At 37.4% G+C, this 24,361-nt stretch overlaps 1 protein-coding gene across 2 annotated transcripts in view; it reads left to right on the forward strand.

Moving 5' to 3' along the window:
• Window positions 1-494: 494 nt before the first annotated feature.
• TNKS (tankyrase) overlaps window positions 495-24,361 on the forward strand; it is a 187,519-nt gene continuing 163,652 nt past the window's right edge. The window contains exon 1 of one of the 2 annotated variants that reach the window (XM_004383374.3): window positions 495-1,193. In XM_004383374.3, coding sequence (XP_004383431.1) covers window positions 518-1,193 — 676 coding nt within the window. In that variant the 5' untranslated portion in view covers window positions 495-517. The remainder of the gene's footprint in view (window positions 1,194-24,361) is intronic. The other variant, XR_002825161.1, reaches the window with a different exon arrangement.

The following is a 24,361-nucleotide window of genomic DNA, read 5'->3' on the forward strand; positions in this document are numbered from 1 at the left end:
TTAAAATTGCCAATGGGCTAATTATAGTTATGTTTTATTGAGGCCTTTGTATATGTTAGCTCATTTAATCCCGCTAATAATCCTGTGAGACAAGTACTATTAGTTCCCTTTTTCCAGACAAAAAGATTGATAGATGATAAACGACCTGAGTTACCTCAACAGCTGGCTCTGGAGCAAGATAAGGAAGACTGAAGGAGACTTGGCAATGAACATAGCAAGGCAAACAGGCTGAAAGTGAGAAATGCAGGAAGTTTCCCATCTAGGAAGTGGCTGATTCCAGCATTCAAATCTCCCCAGCCGACCCGCCAAGACGTCACAAAGCCGCCCCTCAGTCACGAAACCACGCCCCCTTCCGTAGCCGTTCTCTGAGCTCCCGATACTTCCCTCCTTCCCTTTCACCCCACCTACCCCGGCTAGCATCATTTCCTGTGCGCTGAGTGCTGATTGGTTCAGCGGTCGGAAGTGAGGGCGGGCGGTGGGGCCGTTGCCGCAGTGACAGTGCTGGGGGAGTCCGAAGATGGCGGCGTCGCGTCGCTCTCAGCATCATCACCACCATCATCAACAACAGCTCCAGCCCGCCCCAGGGGCTTCGGCGCCGCCGCCGCCGCCACCTCCCCCCCCACTCAGCCCCGGCCTGGCCCCGGGGACCACCCCAGCCTCCCCTACGGCCAGTGGCCTGGCCCCCTTCGCCTCTCCGCGGCACGGCCTAGCACTGCCGGAGGGGGATGGCAGTCGGGATCCGCCCGACAGGCCCCGATCTCCAGACCCAGTTGACAGTACTAGCTGTTGCAGTACCACCAGCACAATCTGTACCGTCGCCGCCGCTCCCGTGGTCCCAGTGGTTTCTGCTTCATCTGCTGTCGGGGTCGCTCCCAACCCATCCGGTGGTGGCGGTAACAACTCATCGTCGTCCTCTTCTTCCCCGACTTCTTCCTCATCTTCCTCTCCATCCTCTCCTGGATCGAGCTTGGCGGAGAGCCCCGAGGCTGCCGGGGTTAGCACCACAACAGCATTGGGGCCTGGGGCGGCGGGACCTGGGCCGGGGGTCGCAGCAGTGAGCGGGGCCCTGCGGGAACTGCTGGAGGCCTGTCGCAATGGGGACGTGTCCAGGGTAAAGCGACTGGTGGACGCAGCAAACGTGAATGCTAAGGACATGGCCGGCCGGAAGTCTTCTCCCTTGCACTTCGCTGCAGGTCAGAGACTTTTGAATTGTTTATTAAGGGTTTGGGGCTTGGAGGCAGGGGTCTGGGTAAGAAAAGAAAACTGAATAAGTTGACGCGACAAAATGGGAGCGTGGTGTGGTTCTTCAGCACTTCACCTGAAGACCAGAGACTCCTTTCTTTAGACAGTGCTTAGGTGACGGGGGCGTGGTAAGGGACTGTGTGAATCCATTCTTTGGTGTTTTCACAGTGCTACATATTCACATACTCTGTAGTGTAGTCTCTGGATATAGGTGTACTCGAACTTTTCAGTTTTGAATGTGTAGGAATAAAGTTAGATTTGGGCAGCCTTAGAGTAGTTTTCGTTTGTTTGCTTGATTATTTCGTTTTTACACCAAGGATATGCCCCCTGAGGACAGGTCTAGACCAAAAGAAGTTTAATGTAACTCAGCAAGTGTATAAGTATCTGTTGTGGTTTTAGTAAGCCAATGGAAGACATAAAGAAGTTTGTGAAACTCTTCCTTTTCTCAAGAAGTGTACAGTGTATTTGGGAAGACCAAAATATTCCTGTGTGAAGCAACTGGAGAAGAGTGTCTGGATGCATTATGTGATGAAGGAAGAAATATAGTTCTGAACATTGCTCTGTATTGGTTGTTTAAGAATTTACCTTTTCTCAGCTGCTTTAGTTTTAGTTTATGTCAAAAATAATATACTGGAATTGTGGGCGCAGTAGTTAAGAACTCGGCTGCGAAGCAAAAGGTCGGCAGTTCGAATCCACCTGCTGCTCCTTGGAAATCCTCTGGGGCAGTTCTCCGCTGTCCCATAGGGTCGCTGTGAGTCAGAATCGACGCAGGGGGTTTGGTTTTTTTGTTTGAGTTGCAGGAGGATAGTGAGAAGCAACTGGTACATAATAAGTTCTCCAAAAAAGTGCTAATTCCTAGGCCCTGGATTCCACACTTTATTCTTTTGACTTTGCCTTTTTTTTTTTAAAGCAGGCAGTTGAGTATTTTCTTTTAAAAACACCTAGTATCTTAAAAAAATATGGAGAAATAAAAAACGAAAGCAAAGGACCATAATCTCACTGTCCCAATACCTACTACTGGTATTTCAAAAAAGAAAAGTAATAATGTTATATACATGAGAAACTTTACTTTAGAAGTGTATACATTATATATAATACAAAAATTCAAATAGGACAGAAAGATACAAAATGAAAAGTTAAAGCACCACACACGCTCACATGTCAAACATGTCACACTAAGCCTGTCCTCTGTTAAGTTTCTTCCCATGTTTCTATTTATCACTCCTTCAGTTTGTTCTGTTAGTAATAAAATAAGTAGCCCTGGTGGTGCAGAGTTTAAAGCAATCAACTACTAACCAAAAGGTTGGCAGTTTGAAACCACCACCAGCTCTGTGGGAGAAAGATGTGGCAGTCTGCTTCTGTAGAGATTTACTGCCTTGGAAACCCTGTGGGGTTGCTATGAGGCAGAATCGACTTTATGGCAGTGGAGTTTTGGTAATGAAATGTATGTTAAGAACTTACTACATGTATTCTGACCTTCAGTCAGAAAATAACTGTTATCCTCATTTTACAGATGACAGAAGTGAGGTACTTATTTAAATAAGCTGAGGTTCACACAGTAAGTGGTGGAAGTGGATTTGAACTCAGGCAGTTTGATTTTAGAGCTTGGGAAATCAAACTTAAACTATCATAACTTACACCTGGGTTAAGGCCACTACATTTTTGTAATTGTGGTGCAGAGTTTCTGCTTTGGTAGTGTTTTGGGAGAAGTAGTAATCGATGGGCATATATTGCAAGAGTAACTTTAATACTTTTTGTACTGTAAACTATACTTTAGAAATATATTTTACACTGTGACATACACACGCACAACTGCGTCAAAAGTTTCAGGAAACAATACTTTCTTTTACTGCACATGGTGTTCACTGATACTGCATTTGTACAAATGCTGTTTGTGACTCACTAATATAGCAGCTTGAGAAACACTTTTACGGAAAATTGTTACTAGGTCACTGGATCCGTTCTTGATGTATGGACACTACTATTAGGAATATAGTAAATAGGCTTCCATCCAACTGGATATTTAGTCAAGGGTGTTGCCTATTTTACATGAAATACCCGTTGCAGTCGATTTGATTCCTACTCATAGTGACCCTATAGGACAGAGTAGAACTACCCAGAGGGTTTCCAAGGAGCGGCTGGTGGAATTGAACTGCTGACCCTTTGGTTAGCAGCAGAGCTCTTTAACCACTATGCCACCAGGACTCCTTACATGAAATAGCATTTCTTTTTCTTTAAGTTACATAAAAGATCTAAGTGTTTTATAAGTCAACCTAGGTTGTTTACTTTTGCATAATTTATTGTCAGTTTTACTATTTTAAAGCATTGTTTTACACATCTTACAATTTTTCATCATACCTCTTTCAAAGTAATCACTAACAAATGACAGCTGCTCATAATTATACCCTCTCCTCACTTATCCACATGGTTAGATTCCCAAGACCAGGTCAGTATGTGAAATCATCATTATGTGAAAATGAAGGATGATCACATCAGATCACAAAATGAATGACTACATCATTACATAACTGCCAGTTTGCAGCACTGCATAACTGCCAAACCACTGAGAATCATGGCCCAGCCAAGCTGCCACATAACCTTAACCATTACAGCCAGCATTGCTTTCGCCTCACATCTCAGCATTCGTTACTGCTAGATATACATTGTTAATGTGCAAAATGGTTGCATAGTAGATTTTTTACTGTTGTCGTAAATGTGAAATATCAGATAATGAGATAGTAAGTGAGGAGAAGATGTATTTGTTTAATGTTGTACTTATTTAGGATTAGTTGCACATGAAATTGTGCTTGTCTTCCAAATCATAGGCTCTTCTGTTTGCCACAGTAGTTAACTTTTTATTGTTTTTTTTTTTTTTATGTGTACCCAGATAAGCTACAATACAAACAGTGAAACAGTTCTGTGATTATGTTGTACTTATACGAATCTAACCTTGAACTGGCTTCTTAAGAAATATTTTTTTAGCTCAATTGTGAAAAACAGAAAAAACAATAACTAAACTTTACAGCCTGAAAACATAACACCCTCTAGTCAATTTACCATACTTTCATGTTTATATGCATAACATTAAAGCTTTGCTAAGTCTGGTCTTCTCCATCACGGATAGACTGAGTTGTTGTGGGAGTCATAGAGTAAATTTTGACTTCTAGTGGCCCCATGCGACAGAGTAGAACTACCCCATAGAGTTTTCTTGGTTGTAATCTTTACGAAAGCAGATTGCCAGGTCTTTCTTCCGTGAAGCCGCTGGGTGTGTTCAAACCGCCAACCTTTCAGTTAGCCAATGCTTAACCATTTGCGCTACTAAGGCTCCTATAGAGTGTGTAGCTAAAAGTAGTTCTCAGATGAATATTAGTTGGTTGTATGCTATTCATTGAATTGCCATGGAATAGCTATTTTAAAGATGGAAAATTGTTACAATTCTTTAGTTTGAAAAGTCGGCTTGTTTCACAACTATTCTATTGCTTATTATAGATCAGTGTTAAATACTGATACAATTTTGGAGTGGCAGATAATTCTTAACATTTAGGGAGTTTGCAGTTTAGTGGGGATGGCTAACCACTAAACAACCACCGCCACCACTGCCGCCTGCCAAGCATGTTACCTGGAGTGGTGGGAAGAGTACATTGTATTGTAGGAACATGTAATGGGGGCCCTTGTGCTGGTTTTAGAGGGGTGAAGGAAGTCTTTCAGGTAAAGAACTTGTTAAGTAGAAATTTAAAGGATGAGTCCAAGCTAGCAAAGCAAAGAGTTGAAGGAAGACTGTTAGTATCCCTGAATATTTCCATTTAGAAATGTTTATACTTCTGTAGAATGAAATGAAACAATACTCTTTTTGAAAGATTTCAGTATTGGTATGAAAAACCCTTATTTTTTGTATTACCATTAGTGTAACCATAATTCTTATTAGCAGTTGAATTAAGAGTCTTTTCTATTCTGTCTTGGACTGTGATAATTACTCTGTTTAAAACAGGGCTTAGAGAATGTATTAATAATGAAATCACCCTATCCACAATTGGAAACATAATCTTCAAAGGGAATGTCTCCATTGTGGATAAAGTTTCTCAAAGTACTACATTCAATGCCTTGCTAAGAAGGCCATATCAAAATGATCCAGTCTTTTATTGTTGAGTAGAGTTCATATAAGACTTTGCCTTATACAGATAAAGTCCTTGACCCTTGTTTTCTATTGTTTAAAGGATAACAGTCAAACAATTTTATAAATAGAACCAATTTAGAGTGATATCATCCCCTTAGTTCAGTTCCTAGTAGTTACATATTTTTGTTTGTTAAAGGACCACTATATTCTGATGAGGTCTCTTTTTAAAGAAAAGTTATGATGAGATCTTTTTTTAAAAAGGCATGGAGTTCTGAGATTTCATAGTATTTAAGTTGAAGAAATTTTGAAATAGACTTCCTGGTAGTTAATTAATTTATAACTTGGATTATGATATATAGCGTGGAGTATTTTAGCATCAAAACCAGCAAAATAAGAATGACAGTTTTATGTTTTCTTTTGATTTGTTGGTATCTACTACAGCACATGTTTAACCAAGTAAAGGTTGCTCAGCTCATCTCATTCCTGAGTGTTTTCCTGTTTTTTTTTTTAACCCCTGGTCAGGCATGACAGTAGTTGCCTTTTTTCACTCCCTCTCACCACACTGTGCAAATGTAGTTCTTAGGGGAAAAAATATAAAAAACGCTCTGTCCTCTAAACTGTTGCCTGTCAGTGTAACAGTTTAGAGGACACAGTGTTTTCCTCTGAAAAATGAGTCAGAACGCTTAGTTCTGGAGTGGGAATCTTTTTGCACTTTCATTGTCTGGCAAAGTCCTTGATTGTACTTTTAAGCAAAAGCACTGCCTCATGTCTGATTTGTTAATAGAAAGAAAAGGAACCAGTTTCATAAATATCCTCCCAACTTAAAACTGTTAATTACAAAGTGGATTGTCTTTTACTTAGAGTTCTCTTAGTACCTTACACTTGGCTTAAGGTGCCCTTTAGAAAAAATTCACGTAGAACTTTTTGTTAAAACAGTGTCTAACTTTTAGATAGAAAGTATTGATATCTTTCTTTTGCTTTAATGATATTATTCTTTGGAATGTATCTTGAGCAAATGATCTAAAGAACAAATTATTTGTAAGATGTTATGCAAAATTATATCTAATAGTAAAAAACTGGTAATAAGCAAAATGTTCAACAATAGAGGAATGCCAGTGAAAATTATAATACAGTACTGGTTCTATTACATATCTATTACATATACATTTATATATTCCTCTGTCCATCCATCTTTCTGATGCTTGTCAGTGGAAGTTGCAGGCATCTGAACAGTTTCCCTTAAATACTTTAGTATGCATATCATTATGTAGAGTTCAGTATTTGTTTAAAGATTTATCTTTTAATGTAAGATCTGTAGAAATTTGAAGTGTACATTCTTGGAGTTTTAACAAATGCAAACACCTGTGTAACTCAAGCTTATAGAAAGTTACCATACCTTTAGAAAGTTTCCTCATGCCCCTTTCTTCAATTCCTGTCCCCACCTCTACCAGAGCAACCTTGTTCTGACTTTTTTCTGGTGTAGATTAAAAGTTGTCTGTTTTATAAGTTCAAATAAATGGAAGCATACAATATTTACTTTTTCTGTAAGACTTCTTTTGCTCAGCATGTTTTTGATGTTATAACATATATTAGTAGTTTTTTTTTTATTGCCGAGTAGCATTTAGTTATGTGACCTTGACAAAGTTTGTTTATCCCTTCTCCTGCTGTTGAACGCTTAGGCCGTTTCCATTTTTTGGCTATTATGAATAAAGCTGCTATGAACATTCCTATAAAATTATTTTTATGGACATATGGATTCTTTTCTCTTGGGTCAACAGCTAGCGTTGGAGTTGCTGGGCCGTAGGTTAGGTGGTAGTGGTGTTAGTTGCCATCGAATTTATTCTAACTCATGGCGACCCCGTGTGTGCAGAGTAGAACCGCTGCACATGATTTTCAAGGCTGTGGCCTTCAGGAAGCAAATCACCAGGCCTATGTTCTGTGTCCCTGGGTGCGCGGAAACAGCCAACCTTTCAACGGGTAATCGAGTGCTTAACTGTTTGTGCCCCCCAGTTACTCCAGTGTTGTTGTGTGACATGAAGTCAATTCCAACTCATAGTGACCCTATAGGACAGAGTAGAACTGCCCCATAGGGTTTCCAAGGAGTGGCTAGTGGATTTGAATTGCCGACCTTTGGTTAGTAGCCGTAACTCTTAACCACTGTGCCACCAGGATATGTTCAGTTTTTAAAGAAACTGCCACACTTTTTCCCAAAGTGGATGCACTATTTTACATTCCCATCGACAGTGTATCAGAGTTCCAGTTTTGCTTCCTCTACAGATGCATTTTTCTCAGATGGTTTAATTTTAACCATAGTGGTGGGAATGTAGTTGTGTCTCATTGTGGTTTTATTTTTCATTTTCCTGATGACTAATGATGTTAGCACCTTTTTCATGTGCTTGTTTGCATTTATATATCTGAAGTTCTGCCCATTTTTTTATTAGGCCAGCTTCACTTTTTGGGAAGTTACCTTTTTATTATTGAGTTTTAGGAGTTCTTTATATATTCTGCACAGCTTTGTCTGATAATTGTACTAATATTTTCTCTGAATGTGGATTGCTGATTCATTTTCCTAATGGGATCCTTTGAGCAGAATTTTTAAATAAAATTTAATTATGTTTAATTTATATTTTTCTTATGATTATTGCTTTATTGACTGGTGACGTGGATAAGAACTTTCGCCTATTCCTAAGTCACAAAAATATACCTGCTTTTCCTCACTTACTGACTGTCTTGTTATCTGACATTTCACATTTACGACAGTATTAAAAAATCTACTATCTGACTATTCTGCACATTAATGATGTACGTCTGGCAGTAATGTATGCCGAGATGCGAGGCAAGAGTAGTGCTGGCTGTGATGGTTAAGGTTATGTGTCAGCTTGGCTGGGCCATGATTCTCAGTGGTTTGGCACTTATATAATGATGTATGTAATTTGACAGTTATGTAATGATATAGTCATCCTCCATTTTGTGATCTGATATGGTCATCCATTTTTGCATAATGCCGAGTTTTGTAAAATGACCTAGTCTTTGGAGCCTAACAGTCATGAATTGAATTATGTCCCCCAAAAAGTGTGTGTATCAATTTGGTTGGGCCACGATTCCCAGTATTATGTGATTGTCCTCCATTTTGTGATTGTAATTTTATGTTAAAGAGGATTAGGGTAGGATTGTAACACCCTTACAAAGGTCACATCCCTGATCCAATGTAAAGGGAGTTTACCTGGGGTGTGGCCTGCACCACCTTTTATCTTACAAGAGATAAAAGGACAAGGAAGCAAGCCGAGAGTGGGGGACCTCATACCACCAAGAAAGCAGTGCCAAGAGCAGAGTGTGTCCTTTGGACTTGGGGTCCCTGCGTGGAGAAGCTCCTAGTCCGAGGGAAGATTGATGAGAAGGCCGACAAAGAGGGAAAGCCTTCCCCTGGAGCTGATGCCCTGAATTTGGACTTTTAGCCTATTTTACTGTGAAGAAATAAACTTCTCTTTGTTAAAGCCATCCACTGTGGTACTTCTGTTATAGCGGCACTAGATGACTGAGACACTAGCCATGTTGATAAGTGAGGGGTTGGTGTATTTTCCTGTGTTTCCCACTAACCCAAAAACCAAAAAAACAAATCCATTGCCATCTAGTCAGTTCCAATTGATAGCGACCCTATAGGGCAGAGTAGACCTGCCCCATAGGATTTCCAAGGCTGTAATCTTTACGGAAGCTGACCACCCCGTATTTCTCCTGAGGAGCAGCTGGTGGGTTTGAACCACTGACCTTTCAGTTAACAGTGAAGTGCTTAACCGTTGTGCCACCAGGGTGCCATTCAATACTAAAGGGTTTATGATTTTAGCTTTCATGTTTAGGTCTGTGATCGATCTTGAGTTTATTTTTTTCCATATGTATATCCAGTTATTCTAACATCATTTGTTGAAAAGACCTTCCTTTTCCTTTTGAATTGCTTTTATGTTGTCAAAAACGGAGATCTGTGTAAGTGGAGGTCTATTTCTGGGCTCTTTATTCTGTTCCGTTGATTGTTTGTTATTATGCCATTACTACACTGGCCTGATAGCGTTTTAGTTAGTCTTGAAGTTGGGTACTGTAGGTATCCAACTGGATGCGACTTTTTCAAGATTGCTTTGAATATTAAAGATCTGTTGCCTTTCCATTGAGTTTTAGGATCAGCTTGTCAATTTCTACAAAAAAGAAATGCTGGGATTAGGATTGAGATTGTGTTGAATCTTTAGATTAATTTGGGCGAGATTTGACATCTTGAGTCTTTCAGTTCGTGAACATTTAGGCCTTCTTTATTTTCAGTGTAGGGGTCTTTCATGACGTTTGTAAATTTTATTTTTAAATTAAAAAAGAATATTGATACTATTGTAAATAGTTTAAAAATTTTTTTTTATATTTCAGTTGTTTGCTGCTGATAGATAAATTGTAATCAATTTGTATATTAACTGTGTATCTTGTGACCTAGAACTAAATTTAAAAAAAAATCATTTATTTTGTTGTTGTTTTTGAGAATATACACAGCAAAACATATACCAGTTCAGCAGTTTCAACGTGTATAATTCAGTGACACTGATTATATTTTTCAAATTGTGCAACCATTCTAAGTTGTTCCTCCACCACTAATATAAACTTATAGCCCCCTAAGTTTCCTATCTAATCTTTTGAGTTACTGTTATCAATTTGATCCCATAAAGATAGTTCTTAAAACAGCAAAAATGCCCAAGCCAGACATTTTTTACTAGTTAAACTAAACTATTGTTTGATTTTAAGAAGACTTCAGGGGATATTTTAGGTTTAAAGTTTAAAGATTATCTCAGGGCAGTAGTTTCAGGGGTTCATCCAATCTCCATGGCTCCAGAAAGGCTGGGTTCCATGAGAATTAGCAATTCTGTTCTGCATTTTTCCCGTTTGGATCAGGATTCTGCTCTAGACTCTTTGATCAAAATGTTCAGTAATGGTAGCCAGACACCATCCAGTTCCTCTGGTATCAAAGCAAAGGAGGCAGTTGTTCATGGAGGCAATTAGCCACACATTTCATTTCCTCCTTCTATTCCTGACTCTCCTTTTCCTCTCCTGGCAAATAGAGAACAATTTTGTCTTGGCTGGCTGCTTGTAAGCTTTTAAGGCCCCAGGAACTACTCAGCTGACTAGGAGGTAGAATAGAAGCGCTAAACGCATTATTAGGCCAATTAACTGAGATGCCCCATGAAACCATGACCCTAAACGGCTAAACCAAAGAACCAAATCCCATGAGGTGTTTGCTTGTGCATAAGCAGCCTCAGCAGAGACTCTTTTTTGTTGTTTTTACTGTAAATATATCTATCATGCAGATTTTGCCAATTAAACTTCCTAAAGGTGTACACCTTATTGACAGCACTTACAGTAATCAACTGTGCAATCCTACCCTTAATGTGATTTTTTCCATCACCATAAACCAGAACTCAGTACTCCATAAGCAATAACATCCCTTTCCCCCTCCCTCCTGCCCTTGGTAACCACTAATAAACTTTGTTCTCTAAATTTGCCTTTTCTTGTCTTTTTATGTAATTGAGGTCATAGAATATTTGTCCTTTTGTGATTGACTTATTTCACTCAGCATAGTATCTTCAAGCACCATCCATATTGTAGCATGTATCAAGACTTCATTTCTCCTGCTGGCTGAGTAGTATTCCATTGTATGTTTGTACCACATTTTGTTTATCCATTCATCTGTTGATGGGCATTTAAGTTGTTTCCATCTTTTGGCTGTTGTGAATAGTGTTGCAGTGAACATGCGTGTACAAGCCTCTGTTTGAGTCTCTGCTTTGGAATCTTTTGGGTATATACCTAGGAGTGGAATTGCTGGGTCATGCGGTAGTTCTATTTATAATTTTTTGAGGAACTGTCATACTGTTTTCCATAATGGCTGTACCATTTTGCATTCCCATCGGCAATGGATGAGGGTTCCAATTTCCCCACATCCTTGTCATCATTTGTTATTTTCTTAGAAATAAATTTTTAATTCCAGTAGCTCTTTTGTAGATATATTCCTTAGGATTTTCATTAAAGAGTCATCTGCCAATAGAGACAGTTGTGACTTATATTTCTTTTTCTTGACAATGTTGCGTAAAAATGGTGAGATGGATATCTTTGCCTTGTTCCAACTCTTAGGGGAAAAGTGTTCAATATTTCACCATTAAATATGATGTTAGCTTTAAGTTTTTTTGTAGCTGCCCTTTATCAGATTCAGTAAGTTTTCATCTATTCCTAGTTTGTTGAGTGTTTTTATCATGAATGGATATTGAATTTTGTCAAATGCTTTTTCTACATCTGTTGAAATGATCGTATGGGTTTTTTCCCTTATTTTTTTAATATGGTGAATTACATTGATTTTCAGAATGTTAAATCAGTCTTGCATTTTTGGGATAAGTCCTACTTGGTCTTGATATGTATTATCTTTTTAATATATTGCTAGATTCAGTTTGCTAATATTCTGTTAGAGATTTTTGTATCTAAGTTCGTAAGGGATATTGGTCTGTAATTTTCTTTTTTTATAATGTCTTTGTCAGGTTTGGCCTTATTGTTAATCCTGACTCCATAAAATGTGGTTGGAATGTTTGTTTCTCCCTTTTTGACTGAGTTTTTGGAGAATTGGTATTATTTCTAATTAAATATTTGATAGACTTCCCCAATGAAACCAACTATACCTGTAGTTTTTTTGGTGGGAAAATCTTTATAATGAATTTAATTTCTTTAATAGATATAGGGCTATTCAGATTTTCTCTTTCATTATTATGGATTTCAGTGAGTTGTGTTTTTCAAGGAATTTGTTCATTTTATTTGAGTTGTCAAATTTGTTTGCATAAAGTTGTTCATGATATTCTGCTGTTGTTCTGTTGTCTATAAAAGGTGTTGAGATAAACTATCATTGTTCATATGGGTAATTTGTGTTTTCTTCTAATTAGTCTAACTAGGGGTTTATCAATTTCATTGATCTTTTCTAAGAACCAACTTTTGGCTTTGTTAATTTTCTCTATTTGTTTTCCATTTCGTTGATTTCTGGTCTTTATTATTTCATTCCTTCTACTTATTTTGAGTTTACTGAGTTAGTTATCTGTTGCTATTTATAAAGCCACCCTAAAATTTAGCACCTTAAAGTAACAAACATTTATTATCTCACACTTTCTGTGGCTTAGGATTCCAGGTGCATGTCAGGAATCTGGGCATGACTTACCTGTGTCCTCTAGCCCAGGGTTTCATATGGCTGCAGTTAAGATGTAGTCTGGGGCTGTGGTCTCATCTAAGGCTCGACTGAGGGAGGATATACTTCTAGACTCGCTCATGTGGTTGTTGGCAGGATTCAGTTCCTCATGGTGGTTGGATTGTGATCTCCCTCAGTTCCATAGGGCATCTCACAGCATGCAGTTAACTTCTATCACAGTCAGCAAGTCAGAGAGCAATAGAGGGTGAGCAAGATGGAAGCCATAGTCTTCTATTAATCTAACCTCAAAAGTGACATCTCATTACTTTGCTGTGTTCTGTTACGGTCTTTATGATTTCAGTTCTTTTAAATTTATTGACACTTCTGTTTTCTGGCCCAGCATTTGCTCTATCTTGGTGAATCAACCATGAAAAGAATGTATATTCCACAGTTGTTAGTTGTAGTTTTCTATACTTATTAATTAAATGAAAGTAGTTGATAGTGTTGTTCATATCTCTTACATCATTAATGATATTTTTGTCCATATTTCTATCAATTATTGAGAGAAAGGGGTTAAACTCTTCAACTGTAATTGTGGTGTTGTCTACTTCTCCCTTTAATTCTGTCCGTTTTGCTTCATGTATTTTGAAGCTTCATTACTGGATGTGTGAACATTTATGGTTATATGCCTTCCTGAAGAATTGATTCTTTTATTTTTACTCATCATGAAATGTTCCCCTTTGTTTCTGATAATATTCTTTTTCTTAATTCTATTTTATCGGATGCTAATATATCCAGCCTTCTTATGCTTACTGTGTGCATCGTATATCTTTTCCATCCGTTTACTTTTAACTTATATTTGAAGAGTGTCTGTCATAGACATATTTGTGTTACCTTTAAATCATTCTAATCTGTTTGTCTCTTTTAACCTACCCCATTATCTAATTTTGATACTTCAATTCAAATTCAGAACTGCAGGGCTTTTACTTAACCTCTACTTATGTTGCATCTGTAAATCATTTCTTTCATACCGAGATTTCTGGTCCTCACATAACTACTCATTTGCTTTATCCTATATTGTGCACAGATAAGCTCAAAATAATAATACAAACACCAGCATGATTATAGAAAACAGTTATTATTATTATTATTTTTTGCATATGCTTTCCTTACTCTTGTTTCATTGTCAGAGGATGTAGCCATTACATACTTTACCTTATAAACATCATTTAGTTCTACAAGTATGTATATGGTAGATAGTCCTCAGAGATGGCTACCATATATTCCTTTCCCACATGTATGCTGTACCACCCATCAAAAGGTGAAGCCTGTTTCCCCTCCCATTGAGTTTGAACTGGCCTTGTGATTTGCTAGAATTAATGGACTGTAGCAGACGATATGCCCTGTAACATGTGAACCCTCAGAGATCTGCACTTTTCACTTGCATGCATTGGGAACTCTCCCTTTTGAAGCCCAGCCACTGAGTTGTGAGAAAGACCATTTGGAGGAGAAGTAAGACCAGTCATCAGTCCCTAGTGAGACTCTCACTTGACAGTAGTACCCTCTGCCAGCTGAGTGAGCCATCTTGGACATTCCAATCTTGTTGAGCCTCCAGATGACTGAGCTAAGTTAATCCACAGTATCACGAGAAATAACAAGTGGTTGTTATTTTAAGCCACTAAATTTTGGAATAGTTTGTTTATGGCAATACCTGAAATTATTATATTTATATCTTCATAGATACCCATTGCTATGCTTTAAATGCTTATCATTTGTCCTTATATTTATGTCTCTCTAGTTATTTTGGTGGTCTGTTACTTATTCTCTAGTAATGTACTCAGGAAAATGTGCTGGAAACAATAATCACTCAATTTTTTTTTTATCAGTAACATTTTTATTCTTGAAAGCCAGTTTGGCTAGGTGTAAAATCTTTGGTTCTTATTTTCTTTCTGGAGTATTGAAAATGTTATTCTGTTTTCTCTGGTAAAAACTGTTGATGTTGAAGGTATGACAATCTGATTTTCTTTCCCTTGGTCTTTTTATCCTTTATGTCCTAAGGACATTTCCCCTCTTTCTGTAAAGTTCGGTTGTTTTAGTAGTATTTGTCGTGGTGTTAGTCCCTCTAAGTTGATTTTTCTCGGGTACATGATATGCCTTTTCATTTTATAGTTTTCAATTTTTCTTTTATTTCAGAAAAATCTTCTTGGCTTATAGTTTTAGTATTTGTGTTTTTCTCCCCCTTCTTTTGTGTGTGTTGGAACTTTGCCTGCCTTCTAAATTCATCATGCACTTTTGTATCCTTCTTTAAAAATCTATTTCCTCATTGCTTTTTAATTTAAAAAAAAAAAATCTTCCTTTTTACCTTCCATTTTTCTTAAGGCAGGAGTTGGGAAAATTTCTGTAAAGGGCCAGATAGTAAATATTTTAGGTTTTGCGGGTCATAACGTTTCTGTCACAACCACTCAGCTCTCGTGTTTTACCATGAAAGCATTTGTCTTAGTTTCCTAGTGTTAAAACAAAAATCTTATTAAGCCAGTAATAGAAATTGATTGAAATTTATTTAATATATGATTTGCAAATCAGGGTAACATTTCTACTAGGGAGTCAAAAATGTTCCAAAGATGAAAGAACTTCAAAAAATTTTTATACCCCATCATGTTGACATTGTCATGGAAAAGGACCAGAACAGTGTTATGATAACAGCTTACCCTAAAACACAGCTTCTAGTCTGATCTTGGGGTTTCTGTTCCTTGAAACTGACTACACATAGATAATTCTTCAAAAAAGCTCAGTACCTGAGACAAAATGGTCTTATGAAGCTACTTACTAGGCTATTGTTTGACTTAAAAGTGACTTTAGGAAACCAGTTTTGTCAGAGCTCAAGGTTCAAAATAAGATCTCAGAGCAATGGCCTGGGTGGGTCACCCCAACTCCATGGTCCCCAGAAATCCTGATTCCAGGAGAATTAAAACTTTCTCATTAGTGCTGCTGTACAGAAATACCACAAGTTGGGGGCTTTAAAGAACAGAATTTTATTTTCTCACAGTTCAGGAGGCTGGAAGTCAGAAATTCAGGGTGTTGGCTCTAGGGGAAGATCTTTGCCTCTTTCAGCTTCTATAGCCCCTAGCCTTCCTCGGTTGCTTGGCGATCTTCACCACGTGACATTTGTCCCCTCCTACCTCCCGGTTTGTGTTTCCTTCTGGGTCTAATGTGCTCTTTTTACAACTCACTCGTGATTAGGTTTAAGACACACCCTGCACTGATCCAGCCTCATTAACATGACAAAGAAAACCCTATGGCCAAACAGGGTTACATCCAAAGGTATAGGGGTTAGGATTCCAACACATATTTTAGGGGGGACACTATTCAATCCATAACAGCATCCATAGTCAATATGCAAATAAGTGGGTGTGACTGTGTTCCAATAAAAGTTTATTTACAAAAACAAATTTGGCCCATGGGTTACAGTTTACCAGTCATAAGACACTATGTTACCTTTTTTCACTTTTGTATTCTTGTTTAGTCTTCACTTCTGAAAATTTTTTCTTTTATTTAGAATTATTTTCTGAGTTCTGTCATCTTATTTTTAATTCAGATCTGTGCTGTTCTTTACAATCTTGAGTCATTTTCATATTGTCTTGAAATAGTAGATTTGAAATAGTATTGAAAGCAGATCATAGTTTGTTGGTTTTGTGAGCATCTTCTGTTTTGCATTTATTGTATGTGGAAGTGTTATTCTCAAATTCCTGTTATAAGAACTTTGCATAAAATTTGACCTCGATTTTTTTTCATTGCTCATATTTGCAGAAATTAATTACTAATAATTTCAAGGATAAACATAGAGATCTGATATGTTGAGGGCAGCTCCCTTTGTCCTTTCTTCCCTTGTTGGACATGCAGCTTGGGCCATGAATAGATAAGTCTCTCAAAAAGCTGCACAGAATCAGCCCTTACATGGGTAGCATTTAAAGTAGGATACATCTTTTCCATTTTATCCTTCAGTTTATGTAGCATGGGTGGCATTTTCTGGGCAGCCTTACCCAGGGACACTCTGCTAAAGGCACTTTATAGATAAGATCTCTTCTTTATAACATATTTATGTAAAGAACTATTTGACAAGAAGTTAGACCAGGCACCTGCCTTCTTTTCACTGGCCTGGAGCATCCCTTTCTCCCCCAAGGGATTGAATAGATCAAAAGCCAAGAATTACTTCCTTCCAAACCTAAAGCGATTCTTTGGCAGTGAGAAGCCAAAGAAACAAATTTGAGGAATAGAAGGCATATCATCAAGGGCCACGTTGTGAGCATAACTATTTTAAAAGCTGGGATCATAAGTTTAGAGCCTGAAAGAAGTAATCAAGGAAAGTAGATGATGCTGAGACAATGTAAGCTTCCTTTTGCTTCATAAAAAAAGAACTGTTTTTGGGTAGAATTATTTGATTGTAGAATATACGGTAGATATAGTGAAGAGACTGGTTCCTCCTAAGTTCTTATTTTTTCCCTGTGTCAAGGTCCTTGAAATTATCCCTGGTCTTGGATAACCCAATACTGTGTATCCTTCGTGTTGTGTTCATAAGAATTGAGCAGGGTAGGTTGTTTGTTTAAAGGGATTTCTGCTATAGCTTAGGTGCTCAGAATCTCTTTGAGGGTTATTTTCTTAAAATCATTTTGATTTTGAGTAATTGAGGAAACTTATGAGTATACTGTTTTTGTGTGTCCACTGCTTTTTCCTTGTAAAGTCTTATCAGATGGCCAACATTGCTTTTCCCCACAGTGAGTGACTGGGTTCTTTATAAAGTGGAAACTTGTTTTGCCTGTTTGTTTAGATATCTGTTTATGGAATTAAAGCAGTGAGTTAGAGCCTTTGTTTTTTTTCTTTTGAAACTGTTTATCAGTGTGTCAGCTCCCTATTCAGTTTAGAAAAATGAATTTTTTTCATTATAGAAAAGAGGGAAATAAAGTCATGTCAAATTTCCTCTCTTGCTTTTTCAAACTAAACTAATGGTTGAAGGTGACTGTTTTTGTTTGTTTGTTTGTTTGTTTGTTTGTTTGAAGATAAAAGACTTGGAACCATTTTCTTCTGTGGTAGATAAAAAAAAAGTGAAGAGGCGTTCCGTAGTTAGTAGATAATTTCTGTTAACTGTAAGTCCATACTGAAAAATTAGTTGTTTTGAATTTACTGGTTGACCGAAAAAAAACCCAAAAAACAAAAACTTGAAACTATAGTCCCCATATCATCAATTATAGTTTAAAAATAAATTAAACCTCCCGTTGCCCAGTTGATTATAATGTCTTTACAAAGCTAGGTTATGTATACGTGTAACTAGCCACTGAAAAGATCAAATGCTTTCATTCTGATGCATTCATCTACCTTTGAAACCATTTTGGCATTCTCATCTGTCTTTTTCATAAGATGTGCAGTTCTCCATTACCAAATGCTTAGACTGTTCTCATGTTGACTATAGAAATTTGGTCTTTTAGAAAGAAATGACATGGGATTACAGTTAATGAATACATTTTAGCTGTTTTTTTCCCTATTATCTTAAAAAAGAGATGCCAAGTTATACTTTTCTTCTTTGCTAGAAAATGTTCTCATTTGGAAAAAACATTTTGGGCTAATTTTAAAACTAAGAACAAGCTATCAAAAACTTAGTTGCTCCTCCCCTAGAAAGTGCCCACAAAAATTTAACAGCAGCAAAGGGTAACTGCTACCCTATTAGAATTTTATAAAAGCAAATAAATTTGGGGTATGTAATAAGAAAAGTTCAGTATTTAATCCATTGAATTGCTCATAGGTGCTCTGTAAATATTGGAACAAATGAGCTTTGGAAGTTAACACTTCTAATTTCTCCTCTTCTGACTTCCTTGAATGTGTAATAATAATCCGTACACGTTAGGACAGTTCTTTGTCATCAAAGTACTTTCATTGCTCTGTTGACATAGATAGATAGTTGTTATTGTGTGCCATCAAGTCAATTCTGACTCATAGGGACCCTATTCGACAGAGTAGAACTGCCCTATAGGGCTTCCCAGGCTGTACTGTTTATGAGAGCAGATCGCCAGGTCTTTTCTACCACAGAATGACAGGTAGGTTCAAACCGCTGACCTTTCGGGTAGTAGCTGAGCTCTTAACCACTGCACCACCGGGGCGCTCTTGCTCTCTGTGTATAAAATGAACTAGTGGCTTAGTGGTAGCATTCTTGCCTTCCCTGTGAGGGACCTGATTAGATAACTGGCCAATGCACCTCATGCGCAGCCACCACCAGTCCGTCAGTGATAGATTGTGTGTGGCTATGATGCCGAACAGGTTTCAGTGGAACTTCCAGACTGAGAAGGAATAGGAAGAAAGACCTGGTGATCTACTTCTGAAAATCAGCCAGTGAAAACCCTGTGAATCTCAATGGTCCGATCCACAGCCAGTCATGGGAGTGGCACAGGACCTGGCAGCATTTCCTTTTGTTGTGCATGGGGTCACCATGAGTTGGGGGCGACTCAATGGCAGCTAGCAACACCAGTAACAACAACAGTTTTGTTGTTATTACCCAATAATAGTAAAAACTAATAAAATTAGCACTGCTTTTGAGTCATTTTTTGTATGTAATTTTATTTAATTCTTGCAGTGACCATGTGAGGTAACAGATGAGGAAACAGACTCAGACATTAAGTGGTTTATCCAAGGTCACATAGCTGTTAAGTGATGGAGCCAAATTTTAACCTATATCTGACTATACTAAAATTATTTTGCCCGTGACTGTACAAAAATAGTTTGGCCTATGTTACACAAATGGAAAGTTAGTAGCTGTGAGTAATAAAATGTGTACTTTGAATTATTTTATAATTCGACCACTGTTTTTCCCAAATCTGTACTGATTATAATAATAGTAATTGTACAAAATTGGAAAGTACAGTAAAAAGGAGTCCATCATCTTACTACTCCAAAGCAGCCGATATAGTTATTTTGGCATATTACCCTCCAGCTCTTTTCCTAGGCATTGAAAGTAAGGGAAAACTGCAAATAGATGCTTTTTTAAAATATTGTGACTTTAGATAGATAACGTCTTTTTTTTTTTTAATCTCTTTCTTGTTCCTCATTTTTTTCATTGTACTTTAGATGAAGGTTTACAGAGCAAACAAGTTTCTCAGTAAGCAGTTAATACATATATTGTTTTGTGACATTGGTTGCCAACTCCATGACATGTCAACACTCTCCCCTTCTTGACCTTGGGTTGCCCATTACCAGCTTTCATGTCTCCTCCTGCCTTCTCGTCCTTGCCCCTGGGCTGGTGTGCCCGTTTGGTCTTTTGTTTTATGGGCCTGTCAAATCTTTGGCTGAAGGAACCTCAGGAGTGACTTTATTACTGAGCTATAAGGGTGCCCGGGGGCCATACTCTCGGGGTTTCTGCAGTCTCTGTCAGACCAGTAAGTCTGGGTTTTTTTTTTGTGTGTGTGTGAGAGTTAGAATTTTGTTCTACGGTTTTCTCCAGCTCTGTCCAGGACCCTCTTAGGATTAGAGTGAGACTGCGTTTTTAGTAAGTAGGGCGTTGGAACATTACAGTTATTAGAATATTGGACTATCTGATCTTTTGTTCAGTTGCTTTAAATATCTTTGAAGAACCTAATAATTAAATAGAGGAAGAATTTTTTTTAAAACACTACCTAAAATTGTTAGAAAATATTGAAGATAAACTTTGCTATGTATTTTAATTCATGGAAACAGTTAAGTAAAAAATTTTAAACGGTATGGGAGTATCATAGTGGGCATTTTAGTCTCTATTATCCCAGAGAGAACTCATTTCTAAATATTACTAATATTAATATGGAAAATAGCATATTCAATAGAATGAATCTTAGTGATATGTCGAGGACACCCTTTTCATCTCTCTTCTGTTAATTCATATTTCTTAGAATGACTGTAGTCTTTCTGTGGGAGGGTGGCACTTGTATTAATGAAGTGGTTATAGAAATTCAAAAGAACTTCATGCAGCTTGGTATTTTTCCCCTTAGTCTGTTTCTCAGAGTTTGAGCCCTAAGACTCTATGGTAGTTCAATAACAGCTCAATAAATATGAGTGCCACTAAGGTCTGTGGGTGGCGCAAATGGTTTGTGCTCAACACTAATCTAAAGATTGGTGATTTGAACCTACCCACTGGCACGTGGAATAAAGGCCTGGAGATCTGCTTCCGTAAAGATTACTGCCAAGAAAAACCCTACGGAGCAGTTCTACTCTGTAGAAATCACATGACGTCCTGTTTCACAGAACATATCGTGGACGTTAAACTATGCATAACTGTAGTACGTAGCTTTTTCAGACTGGCTTCTTTCACTTAGCTATACGCATTTAAGGTTCCTCCATGCCTTTTTGTGGCTTGGTAGCTAATATCTTTTTATCGCTGGATAATACTCCATTGTATGAACATATCACCATTTGTTTATCCAATCACCTATTGTAGGATACGTTGGTTGCTTCCAAGTTTGGGCAATTACTAATAAATCTGCTACAAACATTCCTTTGCAGGTTTTTATGTGAACATATGTTTTCACCTCATTTGGGAGATACTTTGTTTTTATATATAAAACGGAGTTAGCTTCTAGGCTCCTTTAATTATTTTCATGTTTTTCACTCCTGTGGATGTTGGCAAGGACATTTCACATTTGGCCAGGGAATTGGGACAGTTCTTTGAAGTGAGGACCTACCCACTGCATTGCAGGAAGTGTAGTATTCCTGGCTCCCACCCACTAAATGCTAGAAGTGCCCGTCATCATTAAAACAATAACAGACGTACAAATCCACCATCCCTCGGGTGGTACCACTGCACTGTAGAACCATTGACAAAAGGAACTACTTAGCCACGTCCTCTAATTTGCCCGATATTATTGGCACACACACACAGAAAAAGACCAAAAAAAGTGTTTGCACGTAGATACGTTAGTAAACTTGCTTCCTAAAAAGTTCTACCAATTTATCTCTCACCATACCCTTGACAACACTAAGCATTGTCATATTTTTTTTGACATATACACACAAAAGCGTGCACAAAATGAAAGTGTAAAGCTAGATGAATTTTCACAGCGTGATCATGCCTCTGTAACTAGCATCCATGGGGGTAAAATGGTCTGAGCATGGTCTTGGTGACCCTTGACCCAAATGTGAAAATGGGTTTTGAGGTATTCTGGATGGACTAGATAGAATAGAAGTCTTCTACAGAATTTTAAGAATATTTGTAATTTAGAGATTCCTCAACCTATTGACAAACTGTTTCCAGCATGGGATGATACTTGTAAAATTAAAAAAAAAAAAAAAGGAGCAAGGTAAGTTAGCAACAGAGGGTCAGTCCAAATTCTTTTATTTTTATAATGGCTAGTTTGAAAAAGTCACGGTTATTAGTGGCCTTGATGTAATGAGTAAATAAACTACCTCTTTAAAAGAACAAAAGTGTTGATTTCATATAGCAAATGCAGGGAGCTTATTTCTAATGGCAGCGTCATTTAGACTTTTATGAGGGTTTTTCTTCCTACTTTTATTACTGGGTGACTGGCTTATCCCTCCTTGTAAATCTTGGGCACACATTCTTGACTGTGCGTGATACTTAAAATTTCTTTTTCTAAGCATAAATGTTTCCCATTTTCTAAATCAGCTTCTATAAAATAGAAAAATTGGTCAGCCTGACTTTGACAAATGAAAACCCTGTTTAACTGCCTTGATGTTATAGAAGTTATTTTGTGGTTTGTTTTCTTAACTTGTTTTAGGGACAAGAGGGGAATATACTCCCTGTTCTGCAACAGTGACTTCTGATTTAATGAAGTGTAAATATTTCTTTATTTTAACACTAATATAGTTAGAATTAAAATTAGAAGAGGAAGAAAGAAGATTTGGAATATTAAATAGAAAATATATGTTTCTTTGTTATATAACATTTATTACAAAGGGAGTAGAAATGTATTAATGGGTAACTACAGCTTTGTGTATATTGGACTGTGTATATTTAACCCATATGTAAGAATCCCTTGATATTGTTAAAGAGTATGTCAAGACTTTTCCCAATCCCCAAAAGGATAACACAGTGTCATATAATTTCTTCCATGAAATGCAAGAAAACTAAAAACTGTAAAAGTCTCTTAGCATTAGAAAGCACGTCTGTACAAGAAGTGGGGAAAATTAGAAAATTGTGTCGAGATGGGCTATTGTGTTAGGTGCCCTCTCTAATTTTAAGGATGCCTTCTGCACATCAGCCAAGATACAGATGTGACTCATTTTTAATTCAGCAGAATTATAAATTGTTGTATTTAATGGCCCTTTAGAGATGCTCACACTAGTGTTAAATTGGTGAATCATGAAATCTTTTGGCCAGGAAACAAAAGTTACTTCAGAAACTTTAAAGCTAATGCATAAAAATGTCACATACCCTTTGCCATCAAGTCAACTCAACTCGATGTCCTATAGCGACCCTATAGGACAGAGCAGAACTGCCCCATAGGGTTTCCAGGGAGTGGCTGGTGGATTTGAACTGCCGACCTTTTGGTTAGCAGCCGAACTCTTAATCACTGCACCACCAGGGCTCCAAAAGTGTCATCATTAAGTTTTATTTCATTGAAAATAATTTTATTATCATTGTTAAGAGCTTTTGTTTTGTTTTATATTTTGGATGGAAGTGGATTGATAATGCTTAAGATGTAGGAACTAAAATATATAAAGTAACTACATCACTCTACTATTTTGGATTTTAGCTTTTCTTAAGGTTTTTAAAGATAATAATGAACAAGTTACGTCCTTTACCGAGTGCCTCTTTATCATTTCCAAATCAGCTTTTGTGATTTCCTTTACATCAGGAAAATAGATATATCATGAGTTATATTCCTAGACAATCCCAAACTTATTTTACTCTTACTTTGAGTATCTTTTGAGTATAATTGGGTCTTTTTAAACCTAAGGGGGTAAAATATGGGAGATGTCGTATAATATAAATTTTCTCATTGGTTATATAAGTGTAGGTCAATGGATTAGCAGTTCAAATGATGTACAGTGGTGGTAGCTTTGCTGACAGTTCAGTTGGGGGAAAAATGTCCTCAAGCTATGGCTTTGCTACCATAAATAAAAATATCACTTTAAAACGCTCCAAACGCTTTAGGATTTCCGAAGATTTTGGCAGTCATAGTTGTCAGTTAAAAGTTTTAGGATTGGCCAACTTTGTTACTTTGAAGTTTTAATTTTTGGCAAGTTTAAAATACTGAGCATAGTTAAAACAATTTTCTGTGTTTAAACTCAGACTTGCTGAATAAATAACAAGTGATCTTACATTTAATAGTGAAACATTTTTGAATGGCCTTAATTAAAATTCTTTAACATTAGAATTTGGAAAAATGTTAAGCATGTTGGGTTCTGGGCTATGTGTTATGAATTTATGTTTTCCTCACAGCACCAGCACAATGTTTACCACATATTATGTTCTCATGTTTCTTTGAATATGTGAAATAATGTCATTGTTTGTCATGCACTGTTTAGGGGAAAGAATATGCTGAGATTTTCAAAACAGGTTCATGTTATTTAGTTTAGTAATTAGAGAAGAACAGTTAGTCAGGGTAACCTTTCTGCTGCTCCATCAGGGACTCTGTTGTGTTCCCTGTCAGGGCGGTCACTGGTGGTAGCCGGGCACCATCTAGTTCTTCTGGTCTCAGGCTGATGAAGTCTTTGGTTTATGTGGCCCTTTCTGTCTCTTGGGCTAATACTTCCCATGTGTCTTTGGTATTCTTCATTCTCCTTTACTCCAGGTGGTTGGGACCAATTGATGCATCTTAAATGGCCTCTTGCAAGCTTTTAAGACCCCA

Source organism: Trichechus manatus, unplaced genomic scaffold, assembly GCF_000243295.1.
Source record: "Trichechus manatus latirostris isolate Lorelei unplaced genomic scaffold, TriManLat1.0 scaffold00109, whole genome shotgun sequence".
NCBI lineage: Eukaryota > Metazoa > Chordata > Mammalia > Sirenia > Trichechidae > Trichechus > Trichechus manatus.